The 20,173-nt window shown below is 37.5% G+C and overlaps 1 protein-coding gene across 2 annotated transcripts in view; it reads right to left on the bottom strand.

Moving 5' to 3' along the window:
* The window catches only part of LOC136264371 (receptor-type tyrosine-protein phosphatase eta-like), a 59,447-nt gene that overhangs the window by 24,429 nt on the left and 14,845 nt on the right, over positions 1–20,173 (bottom strand). For both annotated transcript variants that reach the window (XM_066059106.1, XM_066059111.1), the window contains exons 4-5: positions 18,152–18,415; positions 9,107–9,406 (exon numbers count right to left, since the gene is read on the bottom strand). In XM_066059106.1, coding sequence (XP_065915178.1) covers positions 9,107–9,406; positions 18,152–18,415 — 564 coding nt within the window. The remainder of the gene's footprint in view (positions 1–9,106; positions 9,407–18,151; positions 18,416–20,173) is intronic.

Genomic DNA, 20,173 nt, shown 5'->3' with positions numbered 1-20,173 from the left:
TAAGGTGGTTTTATGAGTATTTGTATTATTAGTGATCATATAATTATGCTAAGACAAAATTTCATTATAATACTCAGTATATTGATCAAGTAAAGCCTAAAAGTGAAAGCCCCCCCCTCCCCCCCCCCCCCCTGGATCCGCTCCTGCTCACTGCATTTTATAGGAATTCATTGTATCTTGTAATTCATTGATTACCACCTTTTATTGCTAAGGGACCATAACTCAAACAAATAACAAACAACATCTAGAACTGTCTTCTTAACAGTTTTATACAGTAGGTTGTCTATGGTGTTTCTTTGCAAAAATTCACTTGGTTCTGCTGTTCAGGTTTTTGTGTACAAGAGGGACACATCCCCTTTTGACTTGAAGGGATATGCAATTTCCAGTAGCCTACAAGACCCACACTGTCATATCTACGTTGTTTATATCAAGAAATTATTATATAGCAGCACACTTTACAGGTATGTACATCCATGAATAAGGAACTGTATCATACGCTTCACGGTATTCTACTTACACAGTTTCTAAAGTTTTCCTACAATGGTACATTTCACATAAAATGGTATTGTCCACACATATGCAGTAATGAACAGGTGTTCTTTGGCTACCCTTTGGCAACCTTTCTGCTAGGGATCCACCAATAATACTATACACCTGTACTTTTAATTTTTTTATTATGCAATGCTGCAATGCTCAATTATTTTGCCTCAATATTTAACCTCAGTTACTATGTTTTGCTAATAAATTTTCACTTTATGGGTAACTAACACAGTAAGTGGCTGAAGCATAGACTATGAATCTTAAAATGCTAGAGTGTTAAAAGTTGCAGATCAAGGTGGCACCGTCACAAAACCGTCTTGTTAAAATGAACATATTGCAGCCGCTTCTGCTTGGCTGTTTTGGCATACAATATTTCTACCAAAATCATCTCTGCTGTTTACACAAATGCTTCAATTAATCTACAGTACAACCTACCATTAACTGAAAATTTAATCAGTGGGCTACATATGTTAAAAAAAACCACTAACAACAACCACTTAATATATTTTTTTACAAAATTAAAGGGCTGAAAATATTGGCTGGAGTGTGCAAAGCCATGCAAAAGCAATTATTTAGTCTTGTAAATATGATCCACCGTGAATGGAAAAAAAATTTTAGTGGTTTAGTCCAACTGGATAGAATTGTTTAGAATGGGATAAACGAAGTTTAACTTGTTAAACAAAGTTAATGGAGGGAGAATAATTTGATTTTGTTTTGGTGGTGTAGCAACACATTGCAGCTAACCAGCATTAGATAGGTACGTAGCACACCTGTATCATAATGCTAGATGTAGTATGGAACAGTAGGTATTAATTGGAAAACACTATGAACGCATGCGCAGGAAAAATACCGCGTGTATGGGTCACTTCAAATGTGTAAGCAGGTGGAACAAAAAGTCCCCTCCCATAGCCCACCCTTAGGACTAGGAAACTTAGTACATAAACAACCAATTACACTACTGTTGCTAAATAACAACTTTATTAAGGATTAAGAAGAGGGAATTAAGATTATGGTGTGCTATCAGGGGAGGAAATGCACAGACATTAAAAGGGAGTTTTGTATGGTAGACTCAGTTATTGAAGGGAGTCTTGTGTGGTAGACTCAGTTACTGAAGGGAGTCTTGTGTGGTAGATTCAAGTCCAGTGTTCCCACATTCCAAGAGTAGCTTTTCCATCCCAAGACTAGCTTGGGGTGTGATAGTGCAGGGTTTCATTAGGATTGTTATGATGGCCTTAGAAATCCTTGTGGCTTCAAAGTTGGGAACCCCCAGGTATTTCACCCCCAAGCCTCATGCAATTGTGAACCACAATTTGTGGCTGTTCATATCAATGGCCCTATTGAAAAATTGTGTAGGAGAACCATGGAACCCTGCACAACCACCAAAACAACCACCATCACTGGACGGCGGTTGACAAGTGAACAATATCAGCTTAGAACAAAAGGCTGATTGTTTGTGTTTCTCTATTAAGCAACCGATATTAATGACTTATAAAAAGCATTTAAACAGTGAACATTTTTGTCCTTAACATAAAAACAACTATAAATCAAGACTATTGTGCTACAAATGTACGTATTCAATGTAGGGTAAAATCCTTAACATAAGTTTGAACATTGCAAGTACACAAAAAACATTTGAAACTTTCAACTAGAGTAGGGACCATAGCACATCGAGAAAAGTACTGAAACAAGCTGGAGTAGTGCACGATATTAAATCACAGTAAAACAATAAAAAGTGTTATATCCCTACTGTGCACAGTAGGGATATAACATTTCCTAGTAGGGATATAACACTTCTTATTGTTTTACTGTGATTTAATATTGTGCACTACACTGTAAAAATGAAGTATGCTTTGCACACAAAAGTGTGCCCTCACACCAAAATAGCACACTTTGGTGTAACAGAGCATTTTGTGTGCAAAGCACACTTCATTTTTTACAGTGTACTCCAGCTGGTTTCAGTACTATTTATCAATGTGCCATGGTCCCTACTCTAGTTGAAAATTCCGAATTGTTTTTTGGCGTACTTGTTTTTTAACTTTTTTGTAAATAATATTATTATGACTGGAGAACCCATGCATGCCACTCTGAAATGGTGCCGCACACCCCAGCTATATCAGTTATCATGTGAAAAGTGAAGTATCCATTACGCTTTGTTGACAGCTATGTTCAACCCATTACACAGCATTTCGAACCAAGAACTGCTCACTAAGCACCTCTGCAATTTACGCATACTGTAAGAAAGAAATGGTGCCGCATGCCCCAGTTATATCAATTATCATCTGAAAAGTGTAGTATCCATTATGCTTTGTTGTTGGCTATGTTCAACCCGTTAAATAGCAGTACAAATCAAGAACCATTTGAAAAGCACCTCTGCAAATCAAAGTAGCCACTACGAAAAATACGGACAATTTCCATTACGAAGGGAAGTCATCCATACTACCGTCAAACCGACACTTTTTGCTGTCAGCAAAGATGAATGGGTCACAAAGGAGGACAGTACGTACTCCGGTATACCAAAAGACACCTCTTGGGCCAAAGCGATGCCAAACAGTGAAAAATCAAGCCTGTAGCTTTAGCCACTATTGAGTTATGCTTGTCTGAAGACACCAGTCAGTTACTCAGTCAGTCAGCAGAAAATTCTGCTAAATGATTGTTTTTAAAATTCTGTAGCAACTTATTGAAAGTGTTTTGGGTTAATCTGAAAGCTTGTTTGGGCTTAGTTTTACCTAACCAATACTGCCTCATCATCATCTGGGAAAATTGAGGCTGGTTGGTGATACCATTTTGTGGGCCATGCCTACTCCTTTGTGGTTTCTACTATACAGTACTATCATACTGTATGATTAAGTCATGGAGGTAGTTGGTAAAATGTGGATTTCATTACAGAATTCCGCGTCCATTAATGCTATCACGTGATTTCAAAACGAGTCATTTTCAGGCAAGATTTGTTAGCAGTCGTTTAATATTCTCGCTCGTTACTATATAATGGATGCTGCGTTAGAAGTAGGTGACAGCAGCAGCAGCAGCAGTAGCAGCAGCAGCAGCAGCAGCAGCGGCAGCAGCAGCAGCAGCAACAGCAGCAGCAGCAGCAGCAGCAACAGCAGCAGCAGCAGCAGCAGCGAAGAAGAAAAGAAGGAACCATCGTCGAAGAAATGCTATTCTCGCTTGTTCAAAATGGAAGCTAAGTTCGAAATAGATGACTGCAGCAGTGGGGAAGAAGAGAAGGAACCAGCATCGAAACAATGTTATTCTCGGTCGTTAGAAATGGATGCTACGTTAGAAGTAGATGACTGCAGCAGCGAAGAAGAGGAACCAGTACCGAGGAAACAAAGGTATGCCATGGTGTGCAACATGACTGATTTGGTACCTGGTAAACTAGCTACGTAGGTAGCTAGTATCTCGGAATTTGATTTAGTTATACATGTAAAAGCTAACGCACTTGTAACCTGTTGCTTTAGCTGGTTTGTTTTCGTGTTCCCTTGTAAAGTGGCGGATCGTAAAGTCTTGCAAAAAGTAACTCAGCGTAGCTATACGGCTGCCAGTAATTTAACTAAGTGCACAGCCGTAACTTCCTGAGAAAGCACTAACTTGCACCGCTTGAGTCTGGGCGGCTTGTTACAGCGGTGTTGTGAGCACTGTTCAAAAGCTATGCATGGGTCCTTTGGTATGTGTGCAGACTAATTTGGTACATGGCAGGCGTGTCTATTTACAACCTTGTTTGCCAGAAATTGAAGCCTTAAAAATTTCTTTGCTGTGCCAATGCTGTTACTCTCCTTTCCGTTTGTTTAATAATAACAACACTTGTATATACTTTTATGTCACATATTCCACAGGCTTTATGGATATTCTGAAATTGATGTAATAGTGATTGGTGATTCAGAGGATGAAGATACAATGAAGCAAGTCAAAGTGGAGCAGTCTACAAGGTAGATATAAAGCTTCACAAAACATTGCAAACTCTATGTGTCAATTGCAGGGATGAAACAGAGTGCATCCCTGTGTTCGCCTCGGGAATACAAAAGTACAGTGCAAAAGAGCTTGTTCAAATTTTACTTGAAAAGAGACTCCATCAAGGATACGTCAGTCAGCAGCAGCCCCTGAGAGTGAAAGTGTTTATCGTTGATACAGACAACTTAAGCCATCCTGACGACATTAAAGCAGATGAATTAAGTGGATGGAAGAATGACAGCCAACATTCTCGCCGGCTAAAGGTTGAACTACATCAAAATGAAGTCACCAGCATTAAGTTCTGTGGTGGAAAGCCAAGCAGTGACCCACATAAATATTGCTTACATAGAGCTTATTTTGTTCATTGATCTAATTGTCATTTCAAAAGGAAAATTGCTTACTTATCAGGTAACATTTCTTGTACTTATATTTTTGTATAAGGATTAGTGAATCATCGTATAACAATTTGTAAACACAGTTTACATACAGAGCATTCACCCACTTCTGCATGCACCCATGCAGTATACATACCTATGATAGTCCACTATGTTATAGTAGCTATACTATAGTGCCCATGCATATATATGTGTGTACGTATATGTGTACGTATAAGTGGTACAATGATATTAGGGTTAATATAAAGGGACTATGTTCTGTCACATCACATTAAAAATATGCTAGCCTAATATTTAGGTGGTGTTATATTGCTAAATTTATTAGTGCGTACTTAAATTGACCTTTATAGTTTACATGATCTACGTAGTGATTTCCCATAATTATATCCTCTTATATATGTCATACATGTACTACAGATATTTTACATTACAATGTTATTGTTATGTTATATCGCTTCACTAGTTTGTGTGTAGATAACAATATCACTAGTATGTGTGTAGATGTAGAATTATATGGTTTTGCTTTTTTTGCTAGATTACAAAGGCAACCGTCTCAATCTTACCCTTGTTCAGTATATCACATCATTAGATGATGAGGTTGAGATTAAACCACATGGAAATGCTTCTTCGTCACAGTCACAGCCATACTTGCGTACAAGTACCAGTACTCTACAAGCAATTAAATCTAAATTACAATTCTCATCTCCTAAGGAGGCTTTGGAAAAAGGGTCGAAAGAGAGAGGTGGAGAAATTTCAACAAAGAGTACTGGAGACTTACCCCAAAATAGGCAACAAGTATACAACAAAAACAAACAACAAAAGACGCAGGATCATCTCTACAGCTTGATTGTAGAGATCCAGAATTTAGGTGGTAGTGGTGAAGATCAGTTCATTCGTGAGCTAAAGTTAGCACCTGAACCCTCGGTTATATTGTCCCACAATTATCAACTGGTAGAGGTGGAAGCGTTTTGTACTTACCCAGGTTACCACTGTGTGTTTGGAATTGATCCAACTTTTAATTTAGGACAGTTTAACCTTACAGTTACAACATACAAGCAGCTTCAGTTAGTGAAATCCACTGGGGAACATCCAACCTTTGTTGGTCCTTTGTTTTTGCATTGTTGTAGAAACTTTTCTTGTTACAACTCATTTTCATCTGGTTTAAACAAAACTTTATATAACATACGTGCATTTGGTACAGATGGAGAAACAGCATTAATAGAGGCTTTTCAGCAGCAGTGCAGAAATGCTGTTCATCTTACCTGTTTTACACATTGTAGAGAAAACATAAAAAGGAAACTTCGTGAACTCAATGTACCTTCAGATGTCATCAAAGAATATTTGTTTGATATCTTTGGCGGTCAAAGAGGTACTACATTTGTTGAAGGCCTGGCAGATTCTACATCTGACAGTGATTTTGATGAGAAGCTTGCTGCCATTGAAATTACATGGAATGTCAGGGAAAAGGCTTTGTCTTCATCACCTCAATTTTTAACCTACTTTACCAAGTACAAGGCACCTGTTTTTAAGGAATCAATGATTGCATCTGTAAGAGAAAAGGCTGGACTAGGACACCCTCCAAAAGAATATTACAACAATGGTCCTGATTGTATCAATAATGTGATTAAAATGAAAGTCAAAAGAGAAAGGAGTGTGCTTGATGAGTTTTGTTCTAAAATGAAGTCCTTAGCTGAAGATCAGCAGAATCATTTATTAAGAGCAATCACACGCCATGGTGAGTACCGTCTTCATAAAGCTTTCAAAGAATATGAAATGGATTCTTCACAGTGGTTTAAACTGGATGAAAATGCTTGTACTGATCATTTACACAGACTAAGAAGTGCGGCAAAGAAACTTGAAAACAAACGTGATGATAAGACAGGTGCTGCTGTTTCACCAAGTTTACCTGAGAAATCAAGTTGCACCGACGGGGAAGTCCTGACATCTATTGACTGGCCTCTATATGCAATGTTACCGAAGTGTACAGCAGTTCCTGAAAGTACCCTCAATGGCATTTTGCGAAGGGCGGAAGAACTGGTAGCAACTACAAATGCTATCACTACTGCCCCAGTTGATGGCACAGCAAGAATGGTAAAAAGCAAGTCTAATCCTTCTCGCCCTCACCTTGTGCAAGTGTTTCAAGATGGTATAGTGACATGTGATGAGAATTGTCCAATGTGGACATCACTAAAAAATTGTTCTCACTGTGTGGCTATTGCATATTGTCTAAATGTCACTGGTGAACTAGATAACTGGTTTACCGTCAACTCAAAGCAGCCTAATCTAATCAAGATAACCACTGACCACATTGGATGAAACATCAGCAAAAAACCATCACAAAATTGATACTCTCAGAGAAAAACCAAACCTCCAATTTTAGCTCGCACAATGAATCCATATTCTCTTGTGCCCAGATGTCATGACTACTAGTAGTGCAATCCAGAGTTCCTCAGCCATGGCTGTGCCTGTCAGTACTGGCATGTCTAATAACTGTCAACATTCATTTCCATTTGGCCCTGGTCCTAATCCGTGGTGGGGTATGTACTCTTATCCACCTTGGACTACTGATACACCATTTTCCAGCCAATACTATAATAATCACAATACGTTATCAGGCTATAATTCATTTTCAGCTTGCAGTTCACCTTCAGTCTGTGTGAACCACAACAGCCCTTCTAGCTACAATCTACTGCATTCACCATCACCTCATTCCATTTTCTGGGTTTTCAGGCTAAACGAGCGCGTTACTACTTGTTATGGATGCAGGAGCAAGTTTACCAGGGCTGCTGATGGTGTTTTGCCAATTCCACCATTGGATCTCTTACTGAAGTGCAATGAGGGTAGACAGTACTATGACAAGGCTGGTGTCCTGCAAGAAAAGGAGAACAGTAACACATACGACCATCCAGACTTCAATTGTATAAAACAGAAGCATCCCGATTTTCAATGTAGTGATATTCGTTTGGATGACTCAGTACGATCTACTTTACATTCTTCCCACTTCGAACTTCTACAGTCGGTTTTTGGCTTCAGTTTTTAGTTATCAGACAAACTAGACATTCCAAATAGTGATTTAGGTCATTTGTTTGTAATTGAGCTACTAAGCCATTTTCACAATGTAACATGCATACTTTTGTTTGTTGATACATATACCAGGTGAAACAACTTGTAACACTTTAACTTAACTATGTAGCTAGACATTATTTATTCCCCTACCCAGCAAAAGCGGTGAAGACATATGAGACTATTAAGCTGATACAGTATCCAGCAAGGCATAGTTCAACACCAGGAACAATTTAATACAATAAATTGCTTGACTGCTCTATTAGAATATGAGTGTATGTTCTATTAGAGTATTTCGATCTGGATTTTATAAACTGCCTCCCCCATAATTCCGGAAATCCGCATTTTACCAACTACTAGTCATGGAGGCTCAATCATTGATTCTTTTTCCTTTCTGCACCTTTTTGTACATCTTTAGACAGACTTTAGGACCAGGTGTCCTGCAGACTTTCAGTACTTGTGATGTAAAGCCTAATAAATGTGACTGGGCCTGCAAAAATAGGGCATGTGGACACATAAAAATTGCCTACCTTTTTAAACTTTGATGTGTCATACCTTTGCATTTCATTGTTGTTTGGCAATAAAAATTTCTGCACTTGTTAAATGTTTGGTTGGCTTCAACATACAAGTTACAGAATGAAAATATTCTATCCCAGTACTGAGATATGAGACACTATGTGGTGGGGTATAGTTTGTGCCCACATGCCCTATTTCTACAGGCCTGGTCACAAATAAAAAAAGAAGCACAACAATTGCTTAGCTCCAGTATTTGGACATTTTATTAATCCAAATACTTGATACATGTCACATGTCACATGCACATTGTGTTTGTAAGAGCTAAGACATTATGATTAAAGTACGACAGAGCCGGTATACCAGAAGGCCTTATAAAGGCCTAAGATGTTTATATTAACTTCACTAAGGATGTTTGAAATGTAGGAGAAAGAAGAAAACATTCATGACTTGACCTGGGCAGCCTCGAACCTGCAGCCATCCGATTAACTCGACATTCAGTTGTAATTATAAATTGCTGTCTATAACAAAGTCTTTAATGTGATTTGAATGCAAAATACTTAAATTTAAACTATTCAATTATCATGCACACTGTGTTTGTGTAGACCACATAACTACATACATAATAATGTATTAACAACAATCACCTGTAGGTGTAGCATCTTCCACTGTAGAAGTATTTAATATCATAAACTTAGCCTCCCCCACACCAGCATAAGTTCCACTAGCAACACTAACATTATAACTACTACCAGGCACTAATCCAGTGAAATTGAAAGAGGAGGTGTTAGTCACTGTTTTTGTTATCACTCCATCAGAGGATGATATTGCTACAGCATAATATGTCACTCTTCCACATGTTAAGTCAAAAGAGAATGCATTCCATGATATAGTAGCATCATTAGTGCATGTGTCAGTAGTAATGATGCTATAAGGAGGCGATGGAGCTATACAAGTATATCAAATATAGATGTAAATGGTAGTGTGTTTAATAGCAAAGGAAAACTGGTACAACCATACATAAACTAATGTGAATAATAAATATCATTTTCAGGTACAGTACCTACTGTATGTAGATACTGTATGTATACCTGAGTAGTCCCTACATGTATACAAACATTCTTTTTAACACCTCTTATACTAAATCTAAGCCAATTTGAACTGCATATTTGTGTGATACATGTACATAATACCATACCTGTTTCACTGCCCATACAAAAGTCTCAATAGTAGCAGTGAAATTTATCCCGTATTTCACTGATAGCAGTGAAAAAGTTGTAATTGCAATTTCATTGGCTAGAATTTATGTTAACAATGTAGCGCCAATTAGTGTTTACGCGTGTTTAGTACATAGTGACAAATTGCGTACATATAGCAACGCTAATGCACAGCATGTGTATATGCAGCGAGTATGGTATTAACTGGGAATAGCATGGGTAGCAGTGAAATTTGGGATAAATACCACGAGTGTTGTATTGGAAATGGGGTAGGGATGCGGGAATTATGCCTGAATAATTTCGGGAATAATGATGGGGTAATAGAATAAAGCATTATTCCAGCATTTTGATGCAGTTTTAGAGCATAATTGGCATAAAAATAAATTAAGATCGAGATACTCTAATAGAGCAGTCACTTACTCTAATAGAACGATCGGTGCGGAATAATTTATTACTCATACTACTAGTAACTAAGCATCTTGCTAGCAAAAAAAGCTTTTCTTATGAATTGACACAGCTGAATTTAGTACTTTTTATTGTTTCAAAGTCTTGCTGTACAATTTAATTACTAAAATGAAGAAAAAGTTACAAAAATTTGGAATAATTTTGGGAATAATGAGTATTTTTGGGAATAATAAAAAGCATAATGATAAGTTTTTAAAAGAATTTCGGAATAGAATAATGATGAAAATTTTGAGCATAATTCCCACAAGCCTAATTAATGGGGATAAATTTCACGAGGCGAATACCCATGCTATTACTAGTACTAATGGTCTATGCCAAGAACGCTGGCATGCCACACTGTGTGCATAATAATTACAAAAAAAATACACACACAATTGTCATATGTTCATAACTCTATGCTTCCTTTCCAAATTGCATTATATACACAGCTGCCAACCAGATAGGGGAGACCACATACCAAATTTTCAGAAACACTTAACTTAGTGACTAATGAAACAGACTATGAACTATTCTGCCAATTGTTCTACAGAAAAAGTATTAGAGTATATAAAACTCTCTGATGGTGAGAAGTCAATGTTTAAGTAGTGGTTGAATGCAGAGAATATCTTAGATCTCAGCTGTTGTGGTTCCCTTGGCACATGCCTAGATTACATGTTGCAGGGGATCAAGTCACCATTGGGTCTGTGCATTCTTCACAGTTTCAGGTACATGTTTCTGACTCCCTGTATTTACAGGCCTAGCCTTCTCACAGATCCCTAGTGGGATAGCACTTGATATATAATATATATAAATGTAGTTATGATAATCACTCTAAATGAGGTTCAAAATTCCGGAATGATTCTCAATCCTTTTACCCCATTATTGTTCCCAATATTTTCAGAGATGCTCCTACATTCCTAGTAATTGACCACAGCATTCTTATCTCAGCTATGTATAGAATGCATCTTATAAACATGCCCATTTCAGCTCAAGGGTAAAACATGCATTTTATTTATTGGTGTAGTGTATTGCACTCCATGTATGGCAGTTTTTTATTTGAATTATATATACATAAGTTGTTGGATGTAGCTTAATATAAACCCATAGATAGTGTTCCTATGAAATATTGATATTATACTCTAACAAAACAGTCAGCTCGTGAGCATAATCTTGATTTTGAAAATATAATTTTAGCATATTAGGATCATTTTTCAAAAGTATAAAAGACTATTTTCAAAGCATAATTGGCTCAAGCTTAGTACTATACCGCAAAAGGCAGCACTACAACATTGCCCATGGGTATTCCTATATAAGACTAGAACCATGCCATTGATTTCAAGCCAAAGCCTGTGTGGGTGATATGCTGTATGCTATAAGTACAGGTGGTGTTTAGGTATGTGTTCACCTTCCCTGTTGTTGTTAGCTTTTTTCGGCTATAGGTTGGTAACTGCACTTCATCACTACCTTCATCAGCAGCCTAACATGGCTGCCAGAGCATGGAAGAAACTTCAAATTATCAAGCTTACATAAAGTTTACTGTTTAACTACATAATCATTTAGCTATACTAGACTACTACCAAATAAGCAAAAGCCAACTTCTAGACTGATCACACTCAAAAGAAAATATTTTATTTGTGCTACCCTTCAATCCAATACAGGACCTTTAGCTGAGGCAATCGTGTCTATTGTTTGATGTAGGTTACTGGTACATAAGTATTCAAGTTGTTACTACAGCCTAATACATTCAGTTCACCATACATAAGCTTTGGCCTTTACTACAAGTGAACTCTGTAAGTGATAAGTGTAGTTAATGCTATAATGTACCACTCTGCGTGGGCAGTTTAAAGGTGCTGCTAGTGCCATAATTTGTATATGGCACTGTTGCAGACAGCAGCAAGTGCATTATAAGTTATAATGCACCGACCTCAGTGCAATATACAGATATTGCACTGACTGCGGTTTTGTGCAGCATTGCATTAGTACCTGTAGCCAAGACCGCTATAACACCTCACTTAATAGGTGGAAAGACACCTCACATATCACTCGAATTCTTTTATATATAGCCTGACATGTAAAAGTTGATTGTGGGCCATAACGTCACCAATACATACAGTATAATGTTTACCAAGCAGCAAATGGTGATCGAAAAAGCCAACAAAGTGGCCACAACTCTAGTTTACAGATATAAAAATGTATTTATACATCTTACTAGTCTGGTGCCATCTGAACACAGATAAAACCGTAGTCCACTTCGACAATGACTCAATAAAGTTCAATTGTAGCAACCAGTTTTTGTCATGCCACCAGATTAAAGTTTAGCCAGTATGGATAGTAAGAATTAGACTACTGTTTAGTAGTTAGGTTTTCCCGTCTATTAGCTGCTTTTGTTTTTGCTCGAGAGAATCACTACGGGTGATTGAGTGATCATGTATGCTGAGCACTAGGTGATTAGAGTCAAACAGCGAATGCAGGTTAGTGATTTGCCCATAGCAGCTTTCAATATCTCAGGTGGCTGTGGTGCTGTAGAGAGAATGTCACCTCATCTGTCACCCACAATCGATGTTAGAAATCTGGCCTTTATAAGAGTTGCAGCTGTCTTGTGAGACTCTCCCCACCTATTAGGTGAGTTTACATAACAGTAATACAATGTGCACTTGTGCTCTTCCTGTATAAACACAGCCACTTTTGGGCCTAATGACTCGTACGTTTATATTAGGCAGAGCACTCGTTACCGTTGTATAACTATACACTAACACGATATTATATAATACACCTGTAGTTATTTGGTCACAATGTGGAGTCTGTGAAATTTGTAAACCCGAAGGTCCGAATCTGTAACGCACAAGCAAAGCGAGGGTGCTACTAAGAGCTAGAGAGATTATAAATTCATAGACTCCACATTGTTCCTGCAAAACGGTATGTCGGTTTTAGACTCTATTATATTACACTCAGATTACTTACCTCATCCAGGGCTGTTTCTGTTCAAATCTGTTGTAGACTTGGCAAAGCAACTGGTTTCTTGTGATAATACTAGTGCCATGGCAACCATGTATGCTCACGTAACAAAATAAGCATCCTCATCACATCACTACACATTATAATGCGTACTCATGGGGTAAACCTAGATTGTGAACATATGTTGTATTGTGCCTGATTCAGCCTGAAGGTATGGAGTATATTAGAAAGCAAGGTGGAGTATATTAGATTTATTACCCATCCAAAACAGTCTAAAGAGAGTCTGAATGTACGTATAAACAATTGAATTCTGTATAATATGTATATTCACACATGGAGAGCTTTATTGGCCAACACTGGTCCTGTTGTAGTCACATGCTTGCTGATAAATTCTCTAGTTTGACACGTATCATTAGAGATTATGTGCCCCTTGCAAGGACAAGACTAGTCCTATTGTAGACTAATGCCAGTGCATTGTGCTTTTAAACTTAGTACCAATACTGTAATCTAGCCAGCAACTAGCACTGTTCTTCAACATTATAGGTTTGACTGTAATGCCATGAGAATTGTGTAATGGAATAGCCCATGCATGGCAATGGCATTCTCTGTGCATAGCTTTAGATGCACTTCAGCTTTATCCAAACATGGCATATGTTTTACCCACACAGAACAACGTGTGACATCACACATAAAATGTCAAATGTGCGTGAAGTTATAAGTGGACTGTACCATAAGTTACTAAACATTTAAGCAATATATATACATTTGCATCTTACTCAGTTTACTTGCATAATGCTCCCACATGCTAATGACAATCCATGCACGGGGGTGATAAGTTAGTTATCACCAAACATGACACTTTAATCTTCTGGATATATGTAATAGGTGTAAGTATTTAGGCAAGGGCAATTTCAAATTAGCCATGATACTTTATTTATGCTTTACCCTAATGCTTCCAATTTAGATTTCAGAAATTCCATAGGGTTCATGTAGTTATACTTTCTCTGCCACTTGTGTTGTATAACTTGTATTACAAATAAAAATTAATGTAGTGTGGTTATAATTATGGTTGCAGTTCAATGGTAGTATTACAATGTGGAGCATATAGCCATAGTACATGTACATAGTAATATCCTTTGTATATGTAAATAAATATGCACATGCTACATTATAAAATGTTCATACCAGCTACATACAATGGTAATTATGACCGGGCGTGTGAAATCTATGTGGGCACATAGTATTTACATACAGCTCTCTCCTGTATTTTTTAAAACCTTCATTACTTTTGATACCATTATGCTATGACCATACAATTTATCTACGAATTCAAATATTCCTTTCTAATAACTTGTTATGTGATGTGGTGTAGTAGGTGCCCACTTGCCCTGCTTATGAAAGTCTAGTCAAAATTACAGTTTTGATCACACTGTACAGAAAAGGCTGTGCATGCCATGACTAGAGCTCAGCAGCTGTCAGCAAAAGCCAAATCAAGACACAGGGTATTGTGTTGTGCGGCCCAAGAAGCTGGTGCGCCACACCGTGAGTATATTTACACGAAGAAAGTAAACGTGATTTTCACATCTTTGTAGCTCCGTGATTCCTTATCCAATTGAAATCAAAGTTGCTACAGAAGTGCCAGCTAGGTAGGGAGTTCACATTCCAAATTTGAAGAAAATCACTCCAGCCATTTCCGAAATACGAGCAGCCAAAGTTTGGGTTTTTTTTCTTCATATTTTTCTTCTTCTTCTACTGACTGGATATAAGTTTTACAAGCTATACAACCACAAAGATAATAATATCTAATCCAAAAAAGCCAAGCTGTAAAAAAAGAGTGCGGCCCTCAAAAAGGCTATGGTGAAAAAAGATGTGAAATCCAAGGTGGTGGCCAAGAAATGGCTGTGATGGTAGGTTAATGGTAAAAATTTTAATAACAACAATTCAGATGAATTTGGTGTCGCTTGGTCTTGGCACAAAATTCATCTGAATTGTCGTTATTAAAATTTTTACCATTAACCTACCATCACAGCCATTTCTTGGTGGCCACCTTGGATTTCACATCTTTTTTCACCATAGCCTTTTTGAGGGCCGCACTCTTTTTTTACAGCTTGGCTGTTTTGGATTAGATTTACTTCTTTTTGTATTTGTATACCCCAAAGCTGGCCTATGGCCGGCTTTGGGACTTTTTCAACCTATCTTTTTTTCTTTACCACAGGAAGAAGATAAGATGAAGCAGATGTACTTTAAATATTTCTGATTTTATCAGTAAATGTACAAATTATATATATAATACATATATTTATTACAGAACTCTCCATGGTGGTTTCTTTGTAACTGAACACTCTACAAGGTGACTTCTTCTAGCTGCTCTCTCTACAGGGTAAATTGTTTGTAGCTGAACTCTCTACAAGGTAACTTCTTCTAACTGATTTTTCTACACAGCAATTTGTTTGTGGCTGAATTTTCTACAGAGTGATTTCTTTGCAGCTGAACTCTCTACAAGGTGGTTTCTTTGTAGCTGAACTCTCTACAAGGTAATTTCTTCTAGCTGATCTCTCTACAGGGTGATTTGTTTGTACTGAATTCTCTACATGGTGGTTTCTTTGTAACTGAACTCTCTACAAGGTAACATCTTCTAGCTGATCTTTCTACAGGGTGATTTGTTTGTAGCTGAATTCTGTACAGGTAATTTGTTTGTAGCTGAGTTCTTTACAGAATGGTTTCTTTGTAGCTGAACTCTCTACAAGGTAGCTTCTTCCAGCTGATGTCTCTACATGGTCACTAGTTTATAGCTGAACTCTCTACATGGTGGTTTCTTAGTAACTAAACTCTCTACAAGGTGACTTCTTCTAGCTGATCTTTCAACAGGGTGATTTGTTTGTAGCTGAACTCTCTACAAGGAAACTTCTTCTAGCTGATCTCTCTACAGGGAGATTTGTTTATAACTGAACTCTCTACAGGTGATTTGTTTGCAACTGAACTCTCTACATGATGGTTTCTTTGTAGCTGAACTCTCTACAAGGTAACTCCTTCTAGCTGATCTCTCGAAAAGACCACCCTGCAGAGAGTTCAGCTAGAAGAAGACACCTGGTAGAGAGTTTAGCTACAAAGAATTCACCTGCAGAGAGTTAAGTTAGAAGAAGTCACATTGTAGAGAGATCAGCTGCAAACAAATCACCCTGTAGAGACAAGTCATCCTGTAGAGAGAACAGCTAAAAGAAGTCACCTTGTAGAGAGTTCAGCTACAAAGAAACCATCATGTAGAGAGTTCAGCTGCAAACAAATCACCCTGTGGAGAGATCAGATAGAAGAGGTTACCTTGTAGAGAGTTCAGCTACAAAGAAACCATCATGTAGAGAGTTCAGCTGCAAACAAATCACCCTGTATAGAGTACAGCTACGAAAAGACCACCCTACAGAGAGTTCAGCTAGAAGAAGACACCTGGTAGAGAGTTTAGCTACAAAGAATTCACCTGCAGAGAGTTAAGTTAGAAGAAGTCACATTGTAGAGAGATCAGCTGCAAACAAATCACCCTGTAGAGACAAGTCATCCTGTAGAGAGAACAGCTAGAAGAAGTCACCTTGTAGAGAGTTCAGCTACAAAGAAACCATCATGTAGAGAGTTCAGCTGCAAACAAATCACCCTGTAGAGAGATCAGCTAGAAGAAGTAACCTTGTAGAGAGTTCAGCTACAAAGAAACCACCATGTAGAGAGTTCAGCTAGAAACAAATCATCCTGTAGAGAGTTCAGCTAGAAAACAATTACCCTGAAAAGAGTTCAGCTGCAAACAATCAGAGTTTCAGCTATAGTTCAGTTATGTAAGAAGTCACCTTATTAACTACAGTGTGTGATAATCATTCATAGTTAAATATACAAATATTTAATCAGACAAAAGCTATACACACAATTACTTCCTTTGTTCCACAATCCTTGCAGTAAAGAAGAAAAAAGTTAATAGGAAGCACCAAAGCCAGTTTATTGCTGGCTTTGTGGTTTGCAATATAAAAAAGAAGTGATATCAAAACCAAAACAGCCTAGCTGTAAAATAAGAGTGTGACACCCAAAAAGGCCAAGGTTAAAAAGATGTGATATCCAAGGCGCGGCCAAGAAATGGCTGTGATGGTAGGTTAATGGCAAAAATCTTAATTATGACAATTCAGGTGAATTTGGTGCCGAATCCTAGTGGAGGAGGTAATGCAAATTCACCTGAATTGTTGCAATTGAAATTTTTGCCATTAACCTACCATCACAGCCATTTCTTGGCTGCCACCTTGGGTTTCACATCTTTTTTCACCCTGGCCTTTTTTGGGGCCGCACTCTTTTTTTACAGCTTGGCTGTTTTGGTTTAGATATCAACATCATTTCTGCGAAGAGTGAATAATCAGCCAAGAAACAATAAAAATAATAGCATTGCACATTTTCTATATATAAAATGCAGTAATAATTTGTAATGTTTTCATGTTTTGCTGTATTTTTGGTGTGCACATTGCACTTTGTAATTAAAAATTCTGAAATTCATCCTATTATTCTGGCATAATGCTTGATGCTTCTGCTAGCCTGTTATGCTTAAAACTACAAGCCTACACTGTGATTTCAAAAATGAAAGGCTGGAGCTATGATGGTTGACTTATACACACCCAGATTTTCAATCAATTCCAATGAGTGGCTTCCCCTATAGGTGTCATAAAATATTCCCTAAAACAAAGAAAAATGAAGCGACTTAACTGAACTTATGTTTAGGAATGCACAAGTCAATTTTGTTCAACTTTGATATAGTACGCATGTGGGTAGTATAAAAATAGTTCTGTCTATGGCACTTGATTCCTGATCTTGGTATCCAGGACTGCTGATCTAGTACAGGGCTTTCATTTCTATATGATATCATATGATCAGTCATACTGGATCATGATGTCTATATAGCCATATATAATTCATTATCTCGACAGTGAAGTTACACAAGTATACATAATGACTTCAGTGTGATGTTGACAGTGTTAAACACCATGGCGGGACAGTATATACAAATACGTATGGAATTTGTACATACAATAATTATGCCTGTACAGCAAAATTTACCTGGAAATTTCCCTATAGATGCAAAAAGACGATATAAATGACCATCATGTACACCAGTCCACCTAATTGTATAAACAATGTCTGCCAATCCAGAGATGTTGTAGGTAAAGGCCTTTGGTTGTGTTATTACAACTCCATCAGATGGTGATACTGTCATAGTAATTGACACTGGTCCACATACTGGGTCATTAGTGGCAGGATCAATTGACAAAATCTTACGTAAGCAACGAAATCTAGTACTTAATCTGTTAACGAAGCGAATTCCTATGTATATAAACATACATAATATATTGTATGTACGCATGTAATACTTAATAATATAAATTAATTAAAGTTATAGCATGAAACAATGTACTCACATACATGCTGACAGGTATCAAGACTGCGTTGTGCCACCAAGAAAGCTGGTGTGCTACATCATGAATGTATTTACGGGAAGATTTTCATGCACTTTTAATGTATCTAGGTTTTCATTGGTAGGTCTATGAAATTATGAACTTTTACTATTAAATAAGATTTCAGCTAGAATTTTCATTTATAAAATAGAACATAAGTGAGGTGAACAACTATGATAGCAACGGCTCAGTCAGTGGTTAAAGATTTAGATTTGTCCTTGGTTCGAACAATGGTATATTTTTTGACATTTTTCATACAACTATTTTACCCCACAATAACTGGTCTATTAGAGTGTCTTGATCCTGCAATTTACAGTTGTTTGCTTTTTGCTTTGTAATTCTATAGCTGTCTACATGATTCTTTTGAATCACAAAAGGTTTTGCCACAATACATTCTTAAAGTGCACGAAAGTTCAAGAAAATCAAGCTACAAATTTGCATTTTATAATGGTTTTTGTAAAGTGTGCGAAAAGAACCCACATTCCCTTAAATAGAGCTGAGCGATAGTACAACTATCACTATCACATTAACTTTTATATCATGATAACGATAGTATCAAGATAGCATCAAGATAGTACTAGCAGTTATCAAAGACACTTAACCTCATGTAAATAGCACATAAATAATCCAATTAAATACCACATATCTGCTTTTTAAACACTTGGTTGGTAAACATTGTTACGTATTACAATTGTAATCTTTGTTGTGCATGATCAACTAAACTTGCACAGTTTCCACAACTTTAATACTATCATGTTTGCTTCTGTTATCCATGCTTTTTGACTAAGCACAGACATGTTTAAACAGAGTTTAAAGAATTTAAACAAGATTAATGTTACAGCAATACATCACGTGTTGCACATTACAATACCCTGGTGAACACTATTTAGGACTAAACGTATGCATATACTCACATTCACATTTCAGTTTAGGGGAAGATAGTAGTTATTTTCTGCTGTTCTCTCTTCCTTATCATGCCATGAAAGAGATCTCATGCTGGTACCTCGAATGGCAATGAAGTTAGCTGGGGGAAGCGATGATGCGTAGACAATCCGCCTTCAATACTAGATTCGCAGCCTCGTACTACAAGGAAGACACAAAGTGGGGCTCCTTCGTCAACCACACGGTCCTCTACTCATCCCTCTACCAGGTCTTCAACACGTAACACCACTCGTTCCTCTACCCAGTCTTCAACACGAAACACCGGGTCAACTGGCACGGAGTCACCTTTGACCCTGGACGTTCCAGTCAACCCTCACCCATCTGCTTCCACCAGTCAACCCTTGACGACAGCCGACATTCCTGTCATCGTCCAAGCCGTTATGAGTGCTCTACCGAACAGTTCGACTGGCAGCTCACTACCAGGCCCAACCACCAACCCAGGCTCTATGTCTGCCAACCGTACTTTTTGTAAGTTCTTTCAGTTAGCTGTCCTGTTCTTAAGTGCCTTAGTTTAATTATGAATATATTAGCATATAACAGCATTGTGTGTGTGCTCATGTTTGATATTATAGAGTGCTGTGTGAATACTTGTTGTTTGAGTGTGTACTGTATAAATAAGGCATACATAGTGTTGTGCAATATTTCTTGTGTGAGGCATCAGCTTGTATTTATGTGACAATCCATT

The sequence above is a fragment of the Dysidea avara genome, chromosome 1, assembly GCF_963678975.1.
Source record: "Dysidea avara chromosome 1, odDysAvar1.4, whole genome shotgun sequence".
NCBI lineage: Eukaryota > Metazoa > Porifera > Demospongiae > Dictyoceratida > Dysideidae > Dysidea > Dysidea avara.
This window is presented reverse-complemented; position numbering and strand designations above follow the sequence as displayed.